The sequence below is a fragment of the Monodon monoceros genome, unplaced genomic scaffold (genome assembly GCF_005190385.1).
Source record: "Monodon monoceros isolate NGI ecotype Baffin Bay Population unplaced genomic scaffold, NGI_Narwhal_1 Super_Scaffold_12, whole genome shotgun sequence".
Taxonomy (NCBI): Eukaryota; Metazoa; Chordata; class Mammalia; order Artiodactyla; family Monodontidae; genus Monodon; species Monodon monoceros.
In genome coordinates, this window is record NW_021703768.1 from 28,541,477 (window position 1) to 28,565,432 (window position 23,956).

The 23,956-nt window shown below is 40.7% G+C and overlaps 1 protein-coding gene across 4 annotated transcripts in view; it reads right to left on the reverse strand.

Moving 5' to 3' along the window:
* The window catches only part of ADAMTS12 (ADAM metallopeptidase with thrombospondin type 1 motif 12), a 390,453-nt gene extending 374,087 nt beyond the window's left edge, over positions 1-16,366 (reverse strand). For 2 of the 4 annotated variants that reach the window (XM_029218872.1, XM_029218870.1), the window contains exon 1: positions 15,918-16,088. In XM_029218872.1, the coding sequence (XP_029074705.1) occupies positions 15,918-16,044 (127 nt within the window). In that variant the 5' untranslated portion in view covers positions 16,045-16,088. Of the gene's footprint in view, positions 1-15,917 lie in introns of all 4 variants that reach the window. The other 2 variants (XM_029218869.1, XM_029218871.1) reach the window with 2 other exon arrangements.
* Between the last annotated feature and the right edge of the window lie 7,590 nt (positions 16,367-23,956).

Sequence of the window (23,956 nt, forward strand, 5' to 3'; positions counted from 1 at the left end):
ATAACAAACACAAAACAATTAAGAAAATGGTAATAGGAAGATACATACTGATAACTACCTTAAATGTAAATGGATTAAATGCTCCAACCAAAAGACATAGACTGGCTGAATGGATACAAAAACAAGACCCATATATATGCTGTCTGCAAGAAACCCACTTCAGACTTAGGGACACATACAGACTGAAAGTGAGGTGATGGAAAAAAGTTATGCCATGCAAATGCAAATCAAAAGAAAGCTGGACTAGCAAGTCTCCTATCAGACAAAATAGACTTTAAAAGAAAGACTATTGCAAGAGACAAAGAAGGACACTACATAATGATCATGGGATCAATCCAAGAAGAAGATATGACAATTGGAAATATTTCTGCACCCACAAAAGGAGCACCTCAACACATAAGGCAAATGCTAAGAGCCATAAAAGGGGAAATTGACAGCAACACAGTCATAATAGGGGATTTTAACACCCTACTTTCACCAATGGACAGATCACCCAAAATGAAAATAAATAAGGAAACACAACCTTTAAATGATACATTAAACAAGATGGACTTAATTGATATTTATAGGACATTCCAACCAAAAACAGTAGAATACACTTTCTTCTCAAGTGCTCATGGAACATTCTCCAGGATAGATCATATCTTGGGTCACAAATCAAGCCTTGGTAAATTTAGGAAAATTGAAATTGTATCAAGTATCTTTTCTGACCACAACGCTATGAGACTAGATATCAATTACAGGAAAAGATCTGTAAAAAATACAAACACATGGAGGCTAAACAATACACTAGTTAATAACGAAGTGATCACTGAAGAAATCAAAGAGGAAATCAAAAAATACCTAGAAACAAATGACAATGGAGACACGACGACCCAAAACCTATGGGATGCAGCAAAAGCAGTTCTAAGAGGGAAGTTTATAGCAATACAATCCTACCTCAAGAAACAAGAAACAGTTCAAATAAACAACCTAACCTTACACCTAAAGCAATTAGAGAAAAAAGAACAAAAACCCCCCAAAGTTAGCAGAAGGAAAGAAATCATAAAGAGCAGATCAGAAATAAATGAAAAAGAAATGAAGGAAAGAATAGCAAAGATCAATAAAACTAAAAGCTGGTTCTTTGAGAAGATAAAGAAAATTGATAAACGATTAGCCAGACTCATCAAGAAAAAAACAGAGAAGACTCAAATCAATAGAAGTGGAAATGAAAAAGGAGAAGTAACAATGGACACTGAAGAAATAAAAAGGATCATGAGAGATTACTACAAGCAACTATATGCCAATAAATTGGACAACCTGGAAGAAATGGACAAATTCTTAGAAAAGTACAACCTTCCAAGACTGAACAAGGAACAAATAGCAAATATAAACAGACCAACCACAAAAACACTGAAATTGAGACTGTGATTAAAATCTTCCAACAAACAAAAGCCCAGGACAGATAGCTTCACAGGTAAATTCTATCAAACATTTAGAGAAGAGCTAACACCAATCCTCAAACTCTTCCAAATTACAGCAGAGGGAGGAACACTCCCAATCTCATTCTATGAGACCACCATCACCCTGATACCCAAACCAGACAAAGATGTCACAAAAAAGAAAACTACAGGCCAATATCACTGATGAACATAGATGCAAAATCCTCAACAAAATACTAACAAACAGAATTCAACAGCACATTAAAAGGATCATACACCATGATCAAGTTGGATTTATCCCAGGAAGGCAAGGATGCTTCAGTATACACAAATCAATCAACATGATACAGCATATTAACAAACTGAAGGATAAAAACCATATGATCTTCTCAATAGATGCAGAAAAACCTTTTGACCAAATTCAACACCCATTTATGCTAAAAACTCTCTAGAAAGCAGGCATAGAGGGAACTTACCTCAACATAATAAAGGCCATATATGACAAACCCACAGCCAACATCATTCTCAATGGTGAAAAAATGAAACCATTTCCTCTAAGATCAGGAACAAGACAAGGTTGCCCACTCTCACCACTATTATTCAACATAGTTTTGGAGGTTTTAGCCATAGCAATCAGAGAAGAAAAAGAAATGAAAGGAATCCAAATCAGAAAAGAAGAAGTATAGCTATCACTGTTTGCAGATGACATGATACTATACATAAAGAATCCTAAAGATGCTACCAGAAAACTACTAGATCTAATCAATGAATTTGGCAAAGTAGCAGGATACAAAACTAATGCACAGAAATCTCTTTCATTCCTATACACTAACGATGAAAAATCTGAAAGAGAAATTAAGGAAACACTCCCATTTACCACTTCAACAAAAAGAATAAAATACCTAGGAATAAATCTATGTAAGGAGACAAAAGACCTGTATGCAGAAAACTATAAGACACTGATGTAAGAAATTAAAGATGATAAAAACAGATGGAGAGATATACCATGTTCTTGGATTGGAAGAATCAACATTGTGAAATGACTATACTACCCAAAGCAATCTATGCATTCAATGCAATCACTATCAAGCTACCAATGGCATTTTTCACAGAACTAGAACAAAAAATTTCACAATTTGTATGGAAACACAGAGGGCCCCAAATAGCCAAGGCAACTTTGAGAAAGAAAAACGGAGCTAGAGGAATCAGGCTCCCAGACTCAGACTATACTACAAATCTACAGTGATCAAAACAATATGGTATTGACACAAAAACAGAAATATAGATCAATGGAACAGGATAGAAAGCCCAGAGATAAACCCACACACATACGGTCACCTTATCTTTGATAATGGAGGCAAGAATATACAATGGAGAAAAGACAGCCTCTTCAATAAGTGGTGCTCGGAAAACTGGACAGCTACATGTAAAAGAATGAAATTAGAACACTCCCGAAAACCATACACAAAAATAAACTCAAAATGGATTAAAGACCTAAATGTAAGGCCAGACATTATAAAACTCTTAGAGGAAAACATAGGCAGAACACTCTATGACATAAATCACAGCAAGATCTTTTTTGACCCACCTCCTAGAGAAATGGAAATAAAAACAAAACTAAACAAATGGGACCTAATGAAACTTAAAAGTTTTTGTACAGCAAAGGAAACCATAAACAAGATGAAAAGACAACCCTCAGAATGGGAGAAAACTATTTGCCAATGAAGCAACTGACAAAGGATTAATCTCCAAAATTTACAGGCAGCCCATGCAGCTCAATATGAAGGAAAAAAACAACGCAATCCAAAAATGGGCAGAAGACATAAATAGACATTTCTCCAAAGAAGATATACGGATTGCCAAGAAACACATGAAAGAATGCTCAACATCACTAATCATTAGAGAAATGCAAATCAAAACTACAATGAGGTATCACCTCACACTGGTCAGAATGGCCATCATCAAAAAATCTACAAACAGTAAGTGCTGGAGAGAGTGTGGAGAAAAGGGAACCCTCTTGCACTGTTGGTGGGAATGTAAATTGATACAGCCACTATGGAGAACAGTATGGAGGTTCCCTAAGAAACTAAAAATAGAACTAGTATATGACCCAGCAATCCCACTACTGGGCATATACCCTGAGAAAACCATAATTCAAAAAGATTCACGTACCACAATGTTCATTTCAGCTCTCTTTGCAATAGCCAGGACATGAATGCAACCAAAGTGTCCATTGACAGATGAATGGATAAAGATGTGGCACATATATACAATGGAATATTACTCAGCCATAAAAAAGAAATGAAATTGAGTTTTTTGTAGTGAGGTGGATGGACCTAGTGTCTGTCATACAGAGTGAAGTAAGTCAGAAAGAGAAAAACGAATACCGTATGCTAATACATATATATGGAATCCAAAAAAAAAAAGGTTTTGAAGAACCTAGGGGCAGGACAGGAATAAAGATGCAGACGTAGAGAATGGACTTGAGGACACAGGGAGGGGGATGGTAAGCTGGGACAAAGTGAGAGAGTGGCATGTACATATATACACTACCAGATATAAAATAGATAGCTAGTGGGAAGCAGCTGCACAGCACAGGGAGATCAGCTCAGTGCTTTGTGACCACCTGGGGGGTGGGATAGGGAGGTTGGGAGGGAGATGCAAGAGGGAGGAGATATGGGGATATATGTATATATACAGATCATTCACTTTGTTATAAAGCAGAAACTAACACCATTGTAAAGCAATTATACTCCAATAAAGATTCTTAAAAAAAAAAGATATAGAATGGCTGAATGGATAGAAACAATGAATAAATAAATAAATAAACAGATAAATAAAGAGAAATTTTAAAATACCTTGAGACAAATAAAAATGGGAATACAATAAACCAAAAATCTATGGGATGCAGCAAACACCATTCTAAGAAGGAAATTTCTAGTAATACAGTCCTACCTCAAGAAACAAGAAAAAATCTCAAATAAATTATCTAACTTTGCACCTAAAGAAACTAGAGAAAGAAGAACAAATGAAGCCCAAAGTTAGTAGTAGAAATAAAGTAATAAAGATCAGAGAGGAGATAAATGAAATAAAGACTAAAAAGACAATACAAAGAACAATGAAACTAAGAGCTAGTTCTTTGAAAAGACAAAAATGACAACCATTTTGCTAGACTTGCTAAGAGAAGAGTCATAGCTCAAATAAATAAAATTAGAAAAGAAAGAGGGGAAATTACAACTGATATCAAGGAAATACAAAGTAACATAAGACTATTATAAACAATTTAACAACAACAAATTGCACAGCCTGGAAGAAGTGGATACATTTCTAGAAATACACAATCTTTTAAGACTGAATCATGAAGAAATTTTTTTAAATACTGATTGATTATTTGGAAGGAGGTTGAGTCAGAAAAAAATAAAACTCCCACAAAAAAAAAAAAAAAAAAGTCCAGGTGAGTTCTACCGAACATTTAAAGAATTAATAATTATACTTCTCAAACTATTTTAAAAAACTGAAGAAGAGGGAATGCTCTCAAACTCATTTTACAAATCCAGCATTACCCTAATACCAATCCTAGACCAAGAGACCACACGCATTCGTACACACACAAATTACACAGATGAACATAAATGCAAAAATCCGAAACAAAATATTAACAAGCTGAATTTAACAATACATTAAAAGGATCATACACCATGATCAAAGGGGATTTATTCCAGCAATGCAAGGATGGTCAACATCTTCAAATCCATCAACATGATACAGCACACTAACAAAATAAAAGACAAAAATCACATGCTTGTATTAATAGATGCAGAAAAAACATCTGACAAGATTCAACATCTGTTTATGATAAAAACTCTCAACAGAGTGGGTGTAGACTAAACATACCTCAGTATAACCTAGGCCATATATGACATACTCAATGGTAAAAAGCTGAAAGTTTTTCTTCTAAGATCAGGAACAAGAAAAGAACACTCACTCATAGGACTTTCATTTGACATATTTTGGAGTTCCTAGCTAGAACAATTAGGCAGAAAAAATAAGTAAAATTTATCCAAATTTTTTGGGAAAACAAAAAATTAAAAATAGAAATACCATATGATCCAGCATTTCTGGTTATTTATCTGAAAAAAACAAAAACTCTAATCAAAAAGATATACGCACCTTATGTTCATTGTGGCATTATTTACAATAGCCAAGATATGAAAAAAAAAACTGTGTCAATCAGTAGATAAATGAATATGAAAGATATGGCATATATACACACACACACACACACACACACACAGAAGAATACTACTCAGCATTAAAAAAGAATATAATCTTGCCATTTGAGACACTAATGGACCTTGAGGATATTATGCTCAGTGAAATAAGCCAGACAGGTAAAGGCAAATACTGTATGATTTCACTTATATGTGGAAATCTAAAAGACACAACAACTGAAAAAATAGACATAAAACTGAATTCATAGATCTACCAAACAGATTGGTGGTTGCCAGATGGGAGGAGACTTGTGGGGTTGGGCAAAATGGGTGAAGGGGATCTAGAGCTATAAACTTCTCATTATAAAATAAGTATGTCATAGGGATGTAATGTACACTATGGTTACTATAGTCAATAATACTCTATTGCAAATTTAAATGTTGTTCTCATTATAAGAAAAACAATCTTTAACATTTTATGGTGACAAATGTTAACTAAACATTGTGGTGATAATTTTCACTGTATACAAATATTGAATCATTATATTGTACACCTGAGTGGAATGGCATGTATCAATTATACCTCAATTTAAAAAAATTTGCATAAAGTGGCGCCATACTCTATCTAGTGTCTTGGTGAGGTGATAAAAGAGAAACAGACATGTGAAGTGTGTAATCACTAAGTTTAAAAGTCCTATCTTTTAAGGAAGCCTATTTGCTCTAAAATGCTGGGGGTGGGGCTTCCCTGGTGGCGCAGTGGTTGAGAATCTGCCTGCCAATGCAGGGGACACGGGTTCAAGCCCTGGTCTGGGAAGATCCCACATGCCACGGAGCAACTAAGCCCATGTGCCACAACTACTGAGCCTGCGCTCTAGAGCCCACGAACCACAACTACTGAGCCCATGTGCCACAACTACTGAAGCCCACGTGCCTAGAGCCCATGCTCCGCAACAAGAGAAGCCACCGCAATGAGAAGCTCGCGCACCGCAACAAAGAGCAGCCCCTGCTCGCCACAACTAGAGAAAGCCCACGCACAGCAACGAAGACCCAACACAGCTAAAAATAAATAAGTTTTAAAAAATAAATAAATAAATAAATAAATAAAATAAAATACTGGGGGCGGAGGTGGGAGTGAGGGGGGATTATAGATGAAACAAAAGTAGCCATAATTTGTAATTATTGAAGTGTTGGGTAATGGGAGTTTATTATATTATTTTCTTTAGTGTACATTTGAAAATTTCTGTGATGAAAAGTTAAAAATAAAGGCTTGTTTTGTTAACATAAAAAAAAAAAATGTGGGGGAAAACCGCATGCCTAGGAATCAATGAAGCAAAATATTTGTGATCACGTCTTACATCTGGTTGACATTGGGCCTGGAATCAGAGGACAGGCCAAGTTCCCGCTCTGCCACTCACCAGCAGTGGGACCTTGGGTTCATCACCTAACTTCTTAGCTTCTTCAAGTATAAAACAGAGATAATATCAGTTCTGTCTACCTTATGTGGCTGTTGGGAGGAGCTAATGAAACAATGACAGTGAGAGGGCTTTGCAAACTATGGTGCCAAATAAATGTACACGTTGAAAGGAAGAGAATTCCAAGTCTATAAGGCCTCTGAAGGCAGGTTCTAGGTGTGATTCACGTCTGTATCCTCCACCAGGTCTAGCTGCATCATTCATACAGTAGGTGTAAAGATGACCGTTGGTTGTTCCTATGGCTGCCTTGCATCTGAACGTCTTTACCACATTTGGGAGTTCCTCATCATGGGTCTTGGGAACAGAGCCCACCTCCCAGGAGAGAAGATGCAAGAAGCATGTCCCTCACCAGTCTAGCAGCTCTGGAGCAACCCGTACACTCACGCTTCATTCATCAGAGGCACTGCCTTGACTTTGAATCCAGAAGCAGTGATACTAAGAAGCAGGGATTATGGTAGCGGCCCCGAGATGAAGGAGGAGCTGGGGCTCGCAAGCAGCACCCAGCATCCAGCCCCAGTGGATGAGCATCACAAGCTGAAGTGTCTAGGACACGGCAGAGGCAGTGGCCGCAGAGGCAGCCATATTCTGACCTTTGTTCCTCCTGCAAAGCATCCACACTTGGCTCTCAGCTCTCCTGGCATTTCTTTGAGCAATCCAGGATCCCTTTAATAAATTCTTCTTCTGGGCTCCCCTGGTGGCACAGTGGTTAAGAATCCACCTGCCAATGCAGGGGACATGGGTTCAAGCCCTGGTCTGGGAAGATCCCACATGCCGTGGAGCAACTAAGTCCATGCGCCACAACTACTGAGCCTGCGCTCTAGAGCCCGTGAGCCACAACTACTGAGCCTGCAAGCCACAACTACTGAGGCCTGCACGCCTAGAGCCCGTGCTCCGCAACAAGAGAAGCCACCACAGTGAGAAGCCCGCGCACTGCAACACAGAGTAGCCCCCGCTCGTCACAACTAGAGAAAGCCCGTGTGCGGTAACGAAGACCCAACACAGCCAAAAATAAATTAATTAATTAATTAAATTTTTAAAAAATAAAATAAATTCTTTTGCTAAAATCTAAAATAGTAATAATAATATTGTCATATTTTTGTATGGTGACAGGTGGTAACTAGACTTACCAGTCAGTGATCATTTTGAAATGTATAGAAATATTAAATTACTATGTTGTGTACCTGGAACTAACAGAGTGTTGTAGGTCAATTATACTTCAATAAAAGAAAGAAAGAGGGAAATACGAGACAGAGCACAGTTTTCACTCTTAGGTACTAACCAATAGTCTCAATTTTTAAGAGACTATTAAAAGTCCAGACCCTTGTTTCTGACTGCAGCAACTAAGAGCAACAGAGCACAAAGCAACATGAACAAACCTTAAAAACAATGCTCGATGAAAAATAAGAAACAAAACAAGTTAATACAGAGCCATTTACATTCATGGAAAATACATGCAAAAACAATAACACAGAGTTTGCCAGAACATACTTGAACAAAATAATACATATGGAACCCATTAAAATGGTTTTCTATGCGGAGGAATGGGAGTGGAGAATGGGGACCCAAATGAAGGTGTTTTACACAAATTAATAGTGCTAATGTACCACACACTAGGAGTCAAGTTGACTCAGGCCTCTGTACTGCCGGCTCCCCAAGGAATATCTGGACCTCGTTAGCATCAGAGCTTCACTGCCCTTCAGAGTTCAGACCTCAGGGGGGAATGGGCAGGGTGGTTGAGGTTGGATGTAGTCAGCTTCTCCAGTATTTCCCTCATGTTTCTCTTTTCTTCTATGACTCACAGTGATGTCTCTGGCTCTTCCAGGGTTGGAGAAGTGGGGAGCAGTAAGGGGCAGAAAAAGTCTTATTCAACTGAATACAGCCATTATCCTGCAATGGTACCCCCTGTACGTGGTCCTGTCCTGATGTGGACTCCTCTCAAGAGAAGCTCTTATGTCCCTTATAGCAGGGGTCCCCAACCCCCGGGCCGCAGACCCGTGCTGGTCCGCGGCCTGTTAGGATCCGGGCCGCACAGCAGGAGGTGAGCAGGGGGGCCAGCGAGTGAAGCTTCATTTGCCTCTCCCCATCATTCCCCCATTGCTCGCATTACCTCCTGAACCATTCCCCCCATCACTCGCATTACAGCTTGAACAAACATCCCCCAACCCGTCCATGGAAAAATCGTCTTCCACGAAACCGGTCCCTGGTGCCCAAAAGGTTGGAGACCGCTGCCTTATAGGACCTGTCTCTGAAGATACATCTCAAAGAATTAAACATGATTTAAATATAAAATGAAAGACTAACTTGCCTAAACCCCAGCACCTATTGCCCAAAGAATAAAAGAGGAAATACATATACAGCTTTTGACCCAGTTGCTTTTGATCTAATGTGCTTTTAAGAGAGCCAGCATAAGCTGGTTGTATAATCATATAATAATTATAGTAACCATTTAATGAACACTTGCTACAATACTCCTCATTTAATACACACAACGACTCTGTGACACAGATTCAGTTACTATCCCCATTTCATAGAAAAAGAAACAGAATGTAAGAGAGGTCACAAAGCCAACATGCAATGTTACTTGGATTAAAATCTTGTGCTTCCTATTTCAAAATCATGTTCTTGGCCACTGCATTTTGTGTACATAAGCAGTTGTACTTGGCAGCGGGGATAGCAGAGGAGAGGTAATAGCACTGCCCCTGGGGATGATGATCCGACAGTAAAAGAACTGTATGACTTCTTTAAGAGGCCTCAAGTCACTCAGCAATAAATGGAGAAAATAACTGCCTCTTTATCAGGTGAAGTAATGGGAGGTAAGACCAGTTTCACCTCTTGATTTTACTGCAAAGGAAGCGGCTAAGCCACATCTGCCAATAGGTGTGGATGGAAACAGGAGGCCACTTACAGAGTGTAGCTTCCGTGGGTGGCCCAGCTGCACCTGCCTCATCTATACAATGGGCATAACAATAATAGTATTCCCTCCTAGAGTGGTTGTGAGAATTCAATGCAGTAATATATGTAATAGATTTGGAACAGTGCTTGACAGATAACACTCACTATCTAAACACTAGCTACTTACTCTTGGTATTAAAGATAGAAAATTGGGGGAGTTCCCTGGCGGTCCAGGGGTTAGGACTCTGCACTCTCACTGTCGAGGGTTCAGTCCCTGGTCGGGGAACTAAGATTCCTGCAAGCCGTAAGGTGCAGCTAAAAATATATATAAATAAAGATAGAAACTTGGCTACTAGGGATCTCTGTGGCCTTAAATACATGTAAGCTCCAGGCGATGGGGAGAGGCTTGCACTCATCTTGGCTTTCTCTCAGTAGGTGTTTAGTTTGGAATATGAGCTAGCTATCGTCCTGGCCAATAGAAAGCAGAGTTCAGAGGGGATATGACAGGGATGGAGAAATAAGATGTCAGGAAATAATAATAACTCCTAATTTTTACCATTTCTATGGTCAAAGATGGCATTTAGAGTATACCAATTTGGTCTTGGTCATCCTCACAATTATCTGGAATATGATTAACAAGTGTCCTTGTCTTAGCCTTCATCCCCACCTCTGTAAAAAGACAATAAAGAGGAGTGAGGATTCCTGCTGTGGCAATCTGACCCCAGAGCCCAACCTCCTAACCTTTGCTCTCACTACTTCTCAAGGGGCAACCACTGAGAGCCAGGCATCAAGGTAGGGTGTCAACAGGGCTGGGGCCATTGTGGCTCACAGGCTCAGTAGTTGTGGCTCATGGGCTCAGTAGTTGTGGCTTGCGGGCTCTAGAGCACGGGCTCAGTAGTTGTGGTGCACAGTTGCTCCACGGCTTGTGGGATCTTCCCTGACCAGAGCTCGAACCTGTGTCCCCTGCATTGGCAGGCGTATTCTTAACTACTGCACACCAGGGAAGCCCTGTGAAGGCTCTTCTTACATTAAGATCTGAAATGATTTCCTCCTTGCAGAAGTTATTTTTTGCAAATGGCATAAATACATGATTATGACATTGGTCTTGAAATGCACTGCAGCGCTCCCTCGGTTCCGCCCAAGTCCGTGCAACCTGGAGCATGTCTCTAACATGGGATGAAGTGCTGGTCCTCTCAACTTCATGGAGTTGTCAGCAGCAAAAGAGGTCATGGAAGTGACCGGTGACTTGTAAACAGTACAGGGCAAAACGAACCTGAGGGGATATCGTCAGCTATAGAAGAGAGGCCATGTGTTGTGTGCAAGATTAATACTTCCTATTGTTCTGATACTTCATTGGGAGCCTTGTGGAGGTCATCACACAATTGTGTATGTCACCACTGAGCGATGTGGAAAGAATAGTGGGCAGATATTGCCCAATCTACCTGTTTCTAGTCCCAGAAAGGATTGGATTTATTTCCATGGTCCTTCCTAGATCTAAAATCCAGACTCTGCCTGCCCCTTAGAACTAGAAGGAACCTTAATAGTCATGGAGGTTCTGAGTCGGCCTCCTACTGCAGGACCCTGTGTGACTCCCTTGATGCCGCTGCTGGAACGGCAGTGAGTAGGTGCTCAGTAAATGCATGTTGACTGATGGACCAGCTGGGCCTCTCATTCCTCACCTGCAAAAATAAGGAGGATGGTGACATGACATCTGAAGTAATTTGAAAGTTTGAATGTTCAGAATTTGGGTGCAATTCAAAAATGTTGTCAGAGTGGAAATGGAATTCTAGGGAGATTGCTTAATTATGAAGCAGCAAGCCGGTCATGTGGAGGCAAAGCTCTGGTCATCCTATTCCCTGGAAGCCTTAAGGATTTCCTTCTCAATGCAAATCAAAACTACAGCGAGGTACAACCTCACGCTGGACAGAATGGCCATCATTAAAAAGTCTACAAATAACAAATCCTGGAAAGGGTGTGGAGAAAAAGGGAACGCTCCTACACTGTTGGTGGGAATGTAAATTGGTGCAGCCACTATGGAAAACAGTATGGAATTTCCTCAAAAAACTAAAAATAGAGTTGCCATATGATCCAGCAATGCCACTCCTGGGCATATATCCAGATGAAACTCTAATTTGAAAAGATACATGCACCCTTATATTCACAGCAGCACTATTCACAATAGCCAAGACATGGAAACACCTAAATGTCCATCGACAGTTGAATGGATAAAGAAGATGTGTTACATATATACAATGGAATATTACTTAGCCATCAAAAAGAATGGAATAATGCCATTTGCAGCAATATGGATAGACCTAGAGATTATCACACTAAATGAAGTAAGTCAGAAAGACAAAGACAAGTACCATATGATATCACTTATATGTGGAATCTAAAATATGACACAAATGAACTTATCTACAAAACAGAAACAGACTCACAGCCATAGAGCATAGACTTGTTGCCAAAGGGTTGGGGGAGGGATGGATTGGGAGTTTGGGGTTAGCAGATGCAAACTATTATATATAGGATGGATAAACAACAAGGTCCTACTGTATAGCACAGGGAACTGTATTCAATATCCTGCCATAAACCATAATGGAAAAGAATATGAAAAAGAATGTGTACATATGTAGAACTGAATCACCTTGCTGTACAGCAGAAATTAACACAACATTGTAAATCAACTATACCTCAATAAAATTAAATTAAAAAAAAGAATTTCCTTCTCTAACTAGCTTGTCCTCATTCTTATTCTCATTCTCCTCTCACTCTTAGTTCTACATGGAAATCTGCTCAGAAATTTCTCTTTTGAACCAAATGGGGATTACTTGTAAATCCACTGGTGAGTTGATTGAGAACAAATATTTTGATGAAAAGACTTTTAAAAATCTGAATTTTTTTCTAGTTTAATTTTATTTATTTATTTATTTGAAGTTATTACAAAATAATGGCTATATTTCCCTGTGCTGTACAATATACTCTTGTAGCTTATTTATTTTATACATAGTAATTTGTATCTCTTAACCCGCTACCTCTATCTTAAACCTACCCCTCTCTCCCCCACTGGTAACCACTACTCCATTCTCTATATTTGTGAGTCTATTTCTGTTTTGTTACATTCATTCGTTTTATTTTTTAGATCCCACATACAAGTGATATCATATAATATCTGTCTTTCTCTGACTTATTTCACTAAGCATAATACCCTCTAGGTCCATCCACATTGTTGCAAATGGCAGAATTTCATTCTTTTTTATGGCTGAGTAGTATCCCATTGTATATATATACCACATCTTCATCCATTCACCTATTGATGGACACTTAGGTTGCTTCCATACCTTGGCTGTTGTAAATAGTGCTGCTATGAACACTGGTGTGCATGTATCTTTTTGAATTAGTGTTTTCATTTTCTTCCAATATTTTCCCAGCAGTGGAATTCCTGGATCACATGGTAGTTCTATTTTTAGCTTTTTGAAGAACTTCCATACTGTTTTCCATGGTAGCTGTACAAATTTACATTCCCACCAACAGTGCACAAAGGTTCCATTTTCTCCACATCCTCACCAACATTTATTACTTGTTGACTTTTTGATGATAGCCATTCTGAAAGGTGTGAGGTGATATCTCATCGTGGTTTTGATTTGCATTTCTCTGATGATTATTGATGTTGAGCATCTTTTCATGTGTCTGTTGCCCATCTCTATACCTTCTTTGGAAAAATGTATATTCAGGTCTTCTACCCATTTTTTGATTGGGTTGTTTGGTTTTTTTGATATTGAGTTTTATACATATATATATGTGTGTGTATATATATATTTTTTTTTTATCTTAACCCCTTATTGGTTATATTATTTGCAAATATTTTCTCCCATTCAATCGGTTGTCTTTTCATTTTGTTGATGGTTTCCTTTGTTGTGCAAAAGCTTTTAAGTTTAATCAGGTCCCATTTATTTACTTCTGCTTTTGTTTCTTTTGCCTTAGGAGACAGTTCCAAAAAAATATTTCTACGTCTTATGTCAAAGAGTGTTCTGCCTATGTTCTCTTCTAGGATTTCAATGGTTTCAGGTCTTACATTTTAGGTCTTTAATTAAAATCTGAAAATTTTGGGGGAAATTATTTTTTAAATCTATATATCTGTGCATCACTAATAAGCTCAGAGTACTGTACAGCTATTTTTCGGTATCAACTCCTCTCAGCCCATAACCCTAAAGGTGACCGGGAAAGACAACCATCTCTCACTTTTTAGAGAGGAGAAAGCAAGTCCCAGCGGAGTCTGTCCCACACTAAGCTGAATTTGCTTACAAAGATGTGGAACAAGCAGAGCTGAAAACCAACCCAGGAGAATGCGTGTCTTTGAACCAAATCATCTCCAAATGCCCTGGGAAGTGCTTGCAGGCTTTGTTTGTGCTGCCAGCAAAAGAGAGACTTTTCACAAAAGGGCTGTTTTTCAAAGAACAACAAACGCTATTTTAAACTTGGGGGTGGGAGATCGTATCTGGACCGTTTACACAAGCGAGTGCTGGCTGACTGACATCTCACCCCAGGGTTTGCTCGTTCTGGCTTCCCAGGAAAGCAAAGGGACCTGCTTCTGATGGCTCTGGAAGTGAGCAGCAAATGAGGTCTCCAGCAGTATTTGAACTTTGCAACGTAGGCAGAAACCCTCAACAAGGTCAGGCTGGTGATGTTTGCCACCCAAGTGGTCTTGGGCATTAAAGGGGGTCAGGAGGCTATGGAAGCTTCCCGAGACTTGAGCACTGTCAGCAGACACAGGACTTAATGGATGCTAACCCCGTGCTGTGTGTGTGTGTGTGTGTGTGTGTGTGTGTGTGTGTGTGTGTGTTGTCCCTATTATTGTTCTAGGACAATGCTGCTTGATTGTAAGAAGCCACCCTCTGGGGTGTGGCTACCTGGGTTTAAAACCTCACTCCACCATAGCTAAGCCCGTAAACTCCCCAAGCTTCAGCTTCTATGGGTGTAAAGCAGGGATGGTAACAGTGGTCCCTGCACCCCAGGCAGCTGTTGTCAGTGGTCAAGAGGCTGACACACCAGAGTGCCTTAGCAGTCCTGGCACATGGGACACACTCCAGCCACGCAGGTCATTGCTGCTGCCATGACTGTTTCCCCTCAGAAGTCCAACGAACTCCCCACCAAACAGGAAAGTGTGTCTGACCCTTGCAAGTCCAATAAAAAAAACAGAGGCAACAATACCATCCTGCTCAGGGTGTTAGGTTTTAAAAATATATAATAATAACAACAACAATAATAATAACAAATTTTCCATCACAACTCCTCCGATGCTTTCTATAGCATTGTAGAGTTCCATGAAATTCTGAAAGAGAAGCAGCCAGCTGTGACCAGCAAGACAGGACAGGGAAAGGTGCGCCCCTATGGTAGGAAATTTTCTCTAAAAGGTCTGTTATTTTTACAACACAGCCCTAAATCTTTCCAGGAAAACACAGCCAAGCTCACTCAGCAGGGGGGGGTGGAATCACATTTCCCCTTACCTCACCAGAAGTTTCAAACTAACTAAAAACATGGCAATGACTGCCAGTGGACAGTTGGAACTTTTTTAAAAAAAAATCATTTTCCGTTTTCAGCATCTGAAAAGTAGGGATTGAAACAGTGCAGCATTCAGAAGAGACAAAAGAGACAGTTGGGGGTGGTTCCGAGCTACCTCTAGAGTCTTCACTGCAGCATCCTCAGTGTAAAAGAGATGTGGATCCTCGCCTTTCGGTAAAAAGTAAGGAATCTGCACCTTAAGCACTGAAATGCAAGATGCTCCCAGCCCAGATTTCCTCGCAACTCAGCCAAACGTCTTTGCGGAGCTCAGCCGAGTGGGGGAAGGGAAAAGAGAGCAACCAACTTTGCTCGCGTCTTACCCCTGCGGTTTTCAAAGGAAATAAAGAAAAGCCACTAACCTTGCCTCCTGTCCGGGAAGAGCACAGGGCCCGGCTGAGGTTGTCTCCCATAGCAAAGGGCCCCCAAGTTTAGGAGCTGAGCCACCACGGAGAGCTTTGCAAGCCAGCTCCTCTGTGCACATGGCATGGTTCAGTTGTTGCGGAGAGAAAAGTCAACAAGTTTTAGCTCAAGAAATCAAGTCCTCTCCTGTGGCCGAGCAAGAAGATGCGGGGGTGCATGGTCCAGGAGTGGGGAGGGGGAAGCTGCAAGGCTGCCCACGATGTCCCTTTGCTCTTTTAAGCAGAAAGGGGCTAGTTACCTTTCCGTCCCCTCCCTCCTCCCGAAAGTGGAGTGACTCAGCTGACAGCGTCTGCTTTCCGTGGGGTGCGGAATGGGTCAGAGCGGGAGGGCGCAGCCCACCCCCGATCCCCACCCCTCTGCCTTGGGCGCCAGGCCTCCTCGCAGACAGCTCCGCGCATCTTCCTCCGGGACTCCCACCCCCGCGCTCCGCCGGCCCCGCCCAGAGCCCGGCCAAGCCGTCCAAATAGGGGAGCCCCGGGGAGAGTCACCCTGGGCGGGACTCCGAGTGAGAGGCCCCCCCAGGCCAGCCCCTCATACAGGCGGAAAATGTTGAGCGCAGGGATGGGGCAGAGAGGACCCCACTCCCTGACCCTCCTCAGCTCAGTGCTGCCCCCTTTCCGGCCTTTCCCAGTTCCCGAACTTTTCCCACCATTGCTCTACCAAGGCTCCTCAGCCGGTCTCTGCGATTCTCTTCCAGGCCCGGCTAGGGCTTTCATTTGAAAAAGTAACATGCAATTTTTCTCTTTGCCAAGTCACACAAAGGGAAATGGTCTGTTCAAATGCTAGTTCAACCCTGGACAAGTCCCTTCATCTGTACCATGAGGCTATGCATAGGACCACAGGACCATGAGCCACTCTGAGTCTGCAGGTCTCTCTAGTGCTTTTCTAATTTCCTAAGCCTACCTCCACTCACCCAAAAGGAAACCCGGAGAGCAGAGGAAGTAAGTCAGACCAAGAAGGTGTCAAGGTATTTCTCCAGTTCACCTGCACAGGCTGTCCTTGGAAGGGGAAACCATTCAGGGGCTCAAGCTTTACCTCAACGAGCTAATCCTGCCAACTAGGGTGCTTGTCAGGCATCCTGAGAACTTCCTGGGATAATCCAGCCAAGGTTTTCACCTCTGGGCTGAAACAGGCCTCCTTATTCCATTCGGAAGGAATTTGGCCCCATATTGATTCTCCATGGCTTCCAGCCATCCATATGTGCTCAGTGAGAGGAGGGGGGCAGGGTACCAACTCATCCAACCTTGCCCACGGCCAGTGCAGCCAAGTCAAACAGTGATCCAAGTACAAGGTGGTACTCACAAGCCTGGGGCGGGCAGTTTGAAGGACTTCAGACTGGATACATACACACCACGACATTTCAAGGGGCAGGTATAAGACTCCTGTTATTGCCATTACAAATTCCCAAAAGTTTGGTGACTCAAAACAACACAAATTTAGTATCTTCCAGTTCTGGTGGTCAGAAGTCTGAGATGGGTCTCCCTAGGCTAAATCAAGGCATTAGCCCAGCTGCATTCCTTTCTGGAGGCCCTTTCCTTTCCTTCCGCCATTTTCAAAGCCAGTAAGGGCCAGTTGGGTCTCTTAAGTCGCATCATCCTGACACTATCCCTTTTCCTTCCCTTTTCCATTTATAAGGACCCTTGTGATTATGTTAGCTCCACCCAGATTATCCAGCTTAATCCTTTTATCTTATAGTCAGCTGGTTAGCAACCTTAATTCCATCTGCAACCTTATCCTCTTTGCCATACATTCCAGGTTATATTGTGCTGTCATAGGCCAGTCATAGAACTGCTCTGAGCCTCTTGTCCTGTTACATAAATATTAGGCAAGAAGAGCATAGCTTGAGTCCAAAGGGGATACAGAGAAGACAGGCATGTCTAGTGAAATGTCATGAAGACCCAACAGTAGGGCAGTTGCAAAGGCACTGAAGAACCACTTTGGGCTAGAACTCTTTGTTTCTTTCCCTCTTCTCCTCTTCCCCTCCCCCTTGCCCTTCTCCTCCTCCTCTTCTTCCTCCTTCTGTTTCTTCTTCTTTTTTTTTTTTTTCGCTGTACGCGGGCCTCTCACTGTTGCGGCCTCTCCCTTTGCGGAGCACAGGCTCCGGACGCGCAGCCCCAGCGGCCATGGCTCACGGGCCCAGCCGCTCCACGGCATGTGGGATCCTCCCGGACCGGGGCACGAACCCGTGTCCCCTGCATCGGCAGGTGGACTCTCAACCACTGCGCCACCAGGGAAGCCCCATTTTTTTTTTTTAATTGAAGTCTAGCTGATTTACAATGTTGTGTTTGTTTCAAGTGTACGGCAGAGTGATTCAGTTATACATATATATATTCTTTTTCAGGGTCTTTTCTTTGCTTTTTTTTTTTTTTCCAAGTACTGTGGAAGCAACTCACATAATTGCACCTACTGGTGCAACTACCAATTCACGTCTCCAATTTCAGCAAGTTTTCAACATGGCTCAGCACATATATGCATCCTGCTATTATTCCAAGACTGAGTTCCTCTTACTCTCTCCAGAATTTATAAAATTCCTCCAAAGCCTGGTGTTACCTCAGGGTAGAGGGAAGAATTAATCCTGCTCAACTTTTCCTCTGCTCAGTGGGAAAAGGAAACAAATCCTTTTGGTGACCAAGGTTGGTAGCAATAAAAAAGCCAACTGCCTTTCCTGATATGTCCTCTATAGAGAGCACAGCTGTGAAGCAGTGCAGTGCATAGTCTCCAAAATATCCCATGGCTGATGCAAATATGCTACCATTGAAGAAAAACTACAAACACATGTAAAATCCAACTGTTAAATAAGAGGTAGGAACAACAAACATTTACTACATGCTGACTATTTACTGGGCATTGCCCTGTATCTGCATTACTTTATTTAATCTTCACAAAAACCTATTAATTAGGCAGGTAATATTATTATCTTTGGTTTGCAGATGAGAAAACAGACACTGAAAGGTTAATAACTGGCTAGGATCACATCACTGTGAAGTGGAAAGCTAGGATGAAGCAGTGAAGGTCAGAGAAATGAAAAGACTTAGCCAAGACACCAGGCAGAATCAAATATAGATCTGTCTCACTTACTTGTAATGTCTTCATCCACAGAGAGTGAAGGGACTAAGAATACCAACATATAGACATTATCATAGTGCCTCAGGTAGTGGTTTAGTTCTTATGGTAAAGTGTTTTCCATGTAAAAAAACAAACAGACAAAATATCTAAAATGCTTCACAAAGAGTTTCTTCTGTTACATAAGCAAATAAGGCATAAAAAATTCATACTTTACTTAAAAACCTGTAGAAGAATAAGGGATGGCTGAAATTCAAGGAAAATTAGCTCAAGGCATTTTTCAAAGCTGTCATTAACACTGGAAAGACAAAAAACTGACATCAGCCAAGAAAACCAAGCCTGACTTGGCCCCAAGTATCACAAATGAATATGCCACAAAAAGAGAATTAACATCTGTTAATCCTACCCAAATACCACAACCACCACCTCATAACGGCAATCATAGTATCATACTCTATAGTTTACAAAGCTCTTTTCATAAGCCAAGTCAGAGGATGGAAGGGAGAAGAGTCTTCCTCTGAGGTTTTTGAGCATAGTTAGACCTTAACTGTGCTTGGAAGTCAAAAAACATTACCTTCAAAAATCATACATTTTAATATTGTTGTTACAAGTACTATTTTCTTTTAAACCTCTCTGCAGTCCTTGAAAGAAGATGGAGATGGTATTTGTAACCCTCAGGACTGTCAGTTCACTTTTATTCTTCCACCCACTTGTATTCAACGTATAATTGGATCAATAATAAGCACTGCCCACTCTGTACATTCCCAACACCCAGGGAGTTTGTCTTCCTGGCTCAATTTGAAGACCCTAGAATCTATTCATTGCAGATTTTGTAAAGCTACTTGGCTTTGTATTAAGTGAATGCCATTGGACCATTCCTCAGATATTATAATTAATCCATTTGATTAAAGAAACAATGTCCTGTCAATGCCCCTTTGAAAGCCATGGCCGAGAAGGCTATGGATGCCTGATTATTAAAACATACTATTGGCTGAAAGAAAACAGTGCATCTCAGAAAAAAAATGTGTAGCACTTGGATCAAAATGTTGCAGCAAATTGAAAGTAACATCAGTTTGGGATCAACTTAAGCCTAATCAAAATGAAATGTAACAAGGGTTTACTAGGGTTGGTGGAAGGAGATCCACATGGGTGGTCTGCCAGAGGGAGCCCAGGTGGGGTGAGGGGGGGATAGGGCTTGTGGAAAGGGGTCAGAGCCTCAGCAATGTAAAAAGGACATCCGTGTAGGATAGCTGCCCAACGCATTGTATCAGAGCCAGAGCAGAGTGAGAAGGGCACCCCCCTAAGAGGGGATGTCCCAGCAGGGTGTTGAAATACTGGCAGGGTAAGGAGGTGTGGGGTGATGGTGGCAACTGAGGCAGTGACTGGATGTTGGTTACATACAGGGGGATTGATTAAATAAGTTAACACAGCAAGGATAATGGGAGTCAAGTTTCTCACTGCCAGTGAAGAGAAGTACCAGTCTGAAAAAAGAAAAAAGTAGAATGAACTCTGTGATGTTGTATTGTAACTGAATCCATAGTTGGAACCCATAGCTGTTGATGTATGTATCGATGTATACAGAAATAAAGATATAAATGTGCATAAGTGTTACGTATATGTGTGTATGCATACATATATTCCCTAGGCCTGTCTGTTTGAGTATGTTGGAGCAACAACACCCCAAAAGCAATGAACACGTCTGACACTCAGATCTCGGATTCTAAATACCATTCTCCTCTAAAGGAACTAGGACTCCTTAAAGAAATGGCTTAGAGAAAACAGAAGATGAGCCTGGATCATTTTATTGCTCAAAAAACAAAAAAACAACAAAAAAAGCCAACAACAACAAAGAAAGACTCAAAGAAAGATGAGAGCACATCAAAAGGAGAGAGGAGCTAGCATGAAAGAGCACCCACTAGCCAAATCTAGGAAAGTTTAAGCAAAAATACACAATAGTAATAAATTATTAGACATAAAATAAGAACCATGAATCCATACTGATACAAATAGATAAATGAATAGAAAGGTCGATGATGGACGGAATCTTTATATAATTTTAAAGTACCTCCTCCCAAATATTTATTCATTATAAAGTACTCAAAAGAGTAGAGTGCAGAAGCCTAGCAGGTATCACCTTAATTGAGTTAACAAAGTAAACAGAATCGGTGAGGTGGAAAATCAAAACTGCACACTCCCTGATAGGCTTCAGTGAGAACAACATCACTTGTGTGAAACCTCTGCCAGAGATATATAGCCTGAATCTAACAATGCGGAAACATCAGACAAACCAAAATTGAGGGACATTCTACAAAATAGCTGGCTTTTTACCTTCAAAAGGCCATGAAAATCAAAAGAAAACTGAAAAACTCTTCTAGATTGAAGGAGACCAAAGAGATATGACAACTAAATGCAACACATGAGTCTGAATAGGATCCTTTTGTTACAAAAGACATTGTTGGATCAATTAGTGAAACTTGAAAGGGGACAAAGGATTGGATGGTAGTACTGTTTCACTTAATTTCCTGATTGTGATTGTTGTGGTTTTGTAGAAGAATGTCCTTGTTTGTTAGAGGTATATACCTTAAAGTATCAATATTTGAAGGTGATGAGACATCTAGTTGACAACTTAAATAATTTAGAACACAAAATGTTTTCTGCTTTTTTTTAACTTCTCGTGCAACCTTTCTGTAAGTTTGAGATTGCTTCTAAATAAAAAACATCAAATGTAACAATCTGTTCTCGTTCTTTAAAATAATTTAACACTTGGTGGAGATGCTATAGAATTGGGAATTAGAGAAGTCTAATAATGAGAGGTTAGTAGTCAATTAAGTGCCCATGTATGGTAGTCTCTGAGCACCCATGCTGACAGCTGTGGCTGTTACCATTGTCAGACTGGTCCTATGTTGGTTCTGAACCACATGAGCACCTGTCCTTTTCTATCACTCTGCCTTAAAGATTAAGCCTGAATTAAAGAATAGTGTGCTCATTGTTCCCAAAGAGAGGAAGAAATTAGGGATGGAATGTATCAGGGAACCTTTGAATACTACTACCTTAGCAAAAAGAGAATACCTCATTTATTCATTCAACAAATAGTTATTGATTGCAATATCTATTATAGCATAGTTATATGCTATAATATACTATATTTATATATTTATATATATACTATATTTATATAGAGAGTATATATTTATATACTCTATAAATAGAGACTCTTTCCTCATGCTTGAATATGTCCTAGTTTGAGGTTGTGGGAATCAGGGGTAAAGGAAATAGACAAACAAACAAATATGTACTATGTAAGATAGTGGGAAGAGCAACAGAGAACAATAAGCAGGCTAAGGAGGGCAGTGAGTGACTGAGAGGGGTGGGTTTCTATTTTATATAAGGGGGCCAAAAATGGCCTCCCTACTAAGATGATATTAACAGAAACCTGAAAAAAATAAGACTGAGTAAAATAGCTATCTGGTAGAAGAATATTCCAGGCCAGGGAAACAGTAATAGCAAAGATCCTCAATTGGGAAGAAATATGCTAGGAGGACATGGAAAATTGAGGAGTGTGGTGTGGCTGGAGCATGCAGGCAAGGGGAGAGTGGTGGGAGAGGGAGAGAGGGGAAAGCATGAAGATCCCTAGTGGGGACTTTAAATTTTACCCTGAGCAAATTAAGAAGCCATTGCTGGTTTTGAATAGAGAAGTGACTTAGGATTTACAAGGATCTCTTTGGTTGCTGGGTTGAGAATGGCTGTAGGGAGGGAAAGGCAGGAGCACAGAGAGCAGTTAGGAGGTTACTGAATTAACTCTGGTAAGAGATAATGGTGGGTTACATCAGGTGGTAGCAAAAGACATGGTGGGAATTACTCAGATTCTGGATTTATTTTGAAGGTAGAGCGAACAAGACTTTCTAATGAATTGGATGTATGGTATAACAGAAAGAAAGAACTCAAGGATGATGACAAGGTTCAGAATTGCCAATAATTGAAATGAGGAAGATGGAAGGTAGAATAGGTTTGATAAGGGTGGGGAAATCAGAAGCTCAGTTGGAGACATGCTAAGATATCTCTTAGACATTTGAAAGGAAATGTCAACAAGGCCATTGGATATACAAGTCTAGAGTTCAGAGAGGTTCAGATTGAAGGTGTACATATGGACATCATAGGTATATAGATGATATTGACAGCCATGAAATAGAATGTATGAATGTAGCAGAGAAGAAAAGAGGCATGAGGACTGTACTCTGGGTACTGTAGACTAAATATTTGTGTCTTCCCAAAATTTGTATGGTGAAATTCTAACCCCCAATGTGATGGCATTAGGAGGTGGAGTCTTTGGGAAGTGATTAGGTCATGAGAGCGGAGCCTTCTTGAATGGGATTAGCGTCCTTACAAAAGAGAACCCGGAGAGGCCCCTCCCTGATCCACAATGTGAGAACACAGCAAGAGATGGCTCTCTCTGAACCAGGAAGCATGTCTCACCAGACACTGAATGTTCCATTGCCTTGATCTTGGACTTCCCAAGCTCCAGAATTGTGAGAAATAAATATCTCTTATTTATAAGCTACCCAGTCTATGGTATGTTTGTTACAGCAGCCCTAATGGGCTAAAACATTGGTGGGGGGATGAAATAAGGAGGAATCAGCAAAGAAGACTGAGGGGTGGCCAACAAGGTAAGAAGAGAATCAGGAAAGTGTGGTACCTTCGAAATCAAGATGTCACAGTGATTCACTAGCTCTAACTGGAGGTAAGGACAGGAGAGGAGTCCTTGCTCTCTATACCCACCTGTGTGGAAGAAAAAATGGAAGAAAGAGACCAAAGACTGAGTTTGTTCAGTTAAGAAGCAATAACTCCACCCACTGATATTGGTTGGCCAAAAAGTCCGTAACGGACTTTTTGGAAAAAAGTCTTACGGAAAAACCTG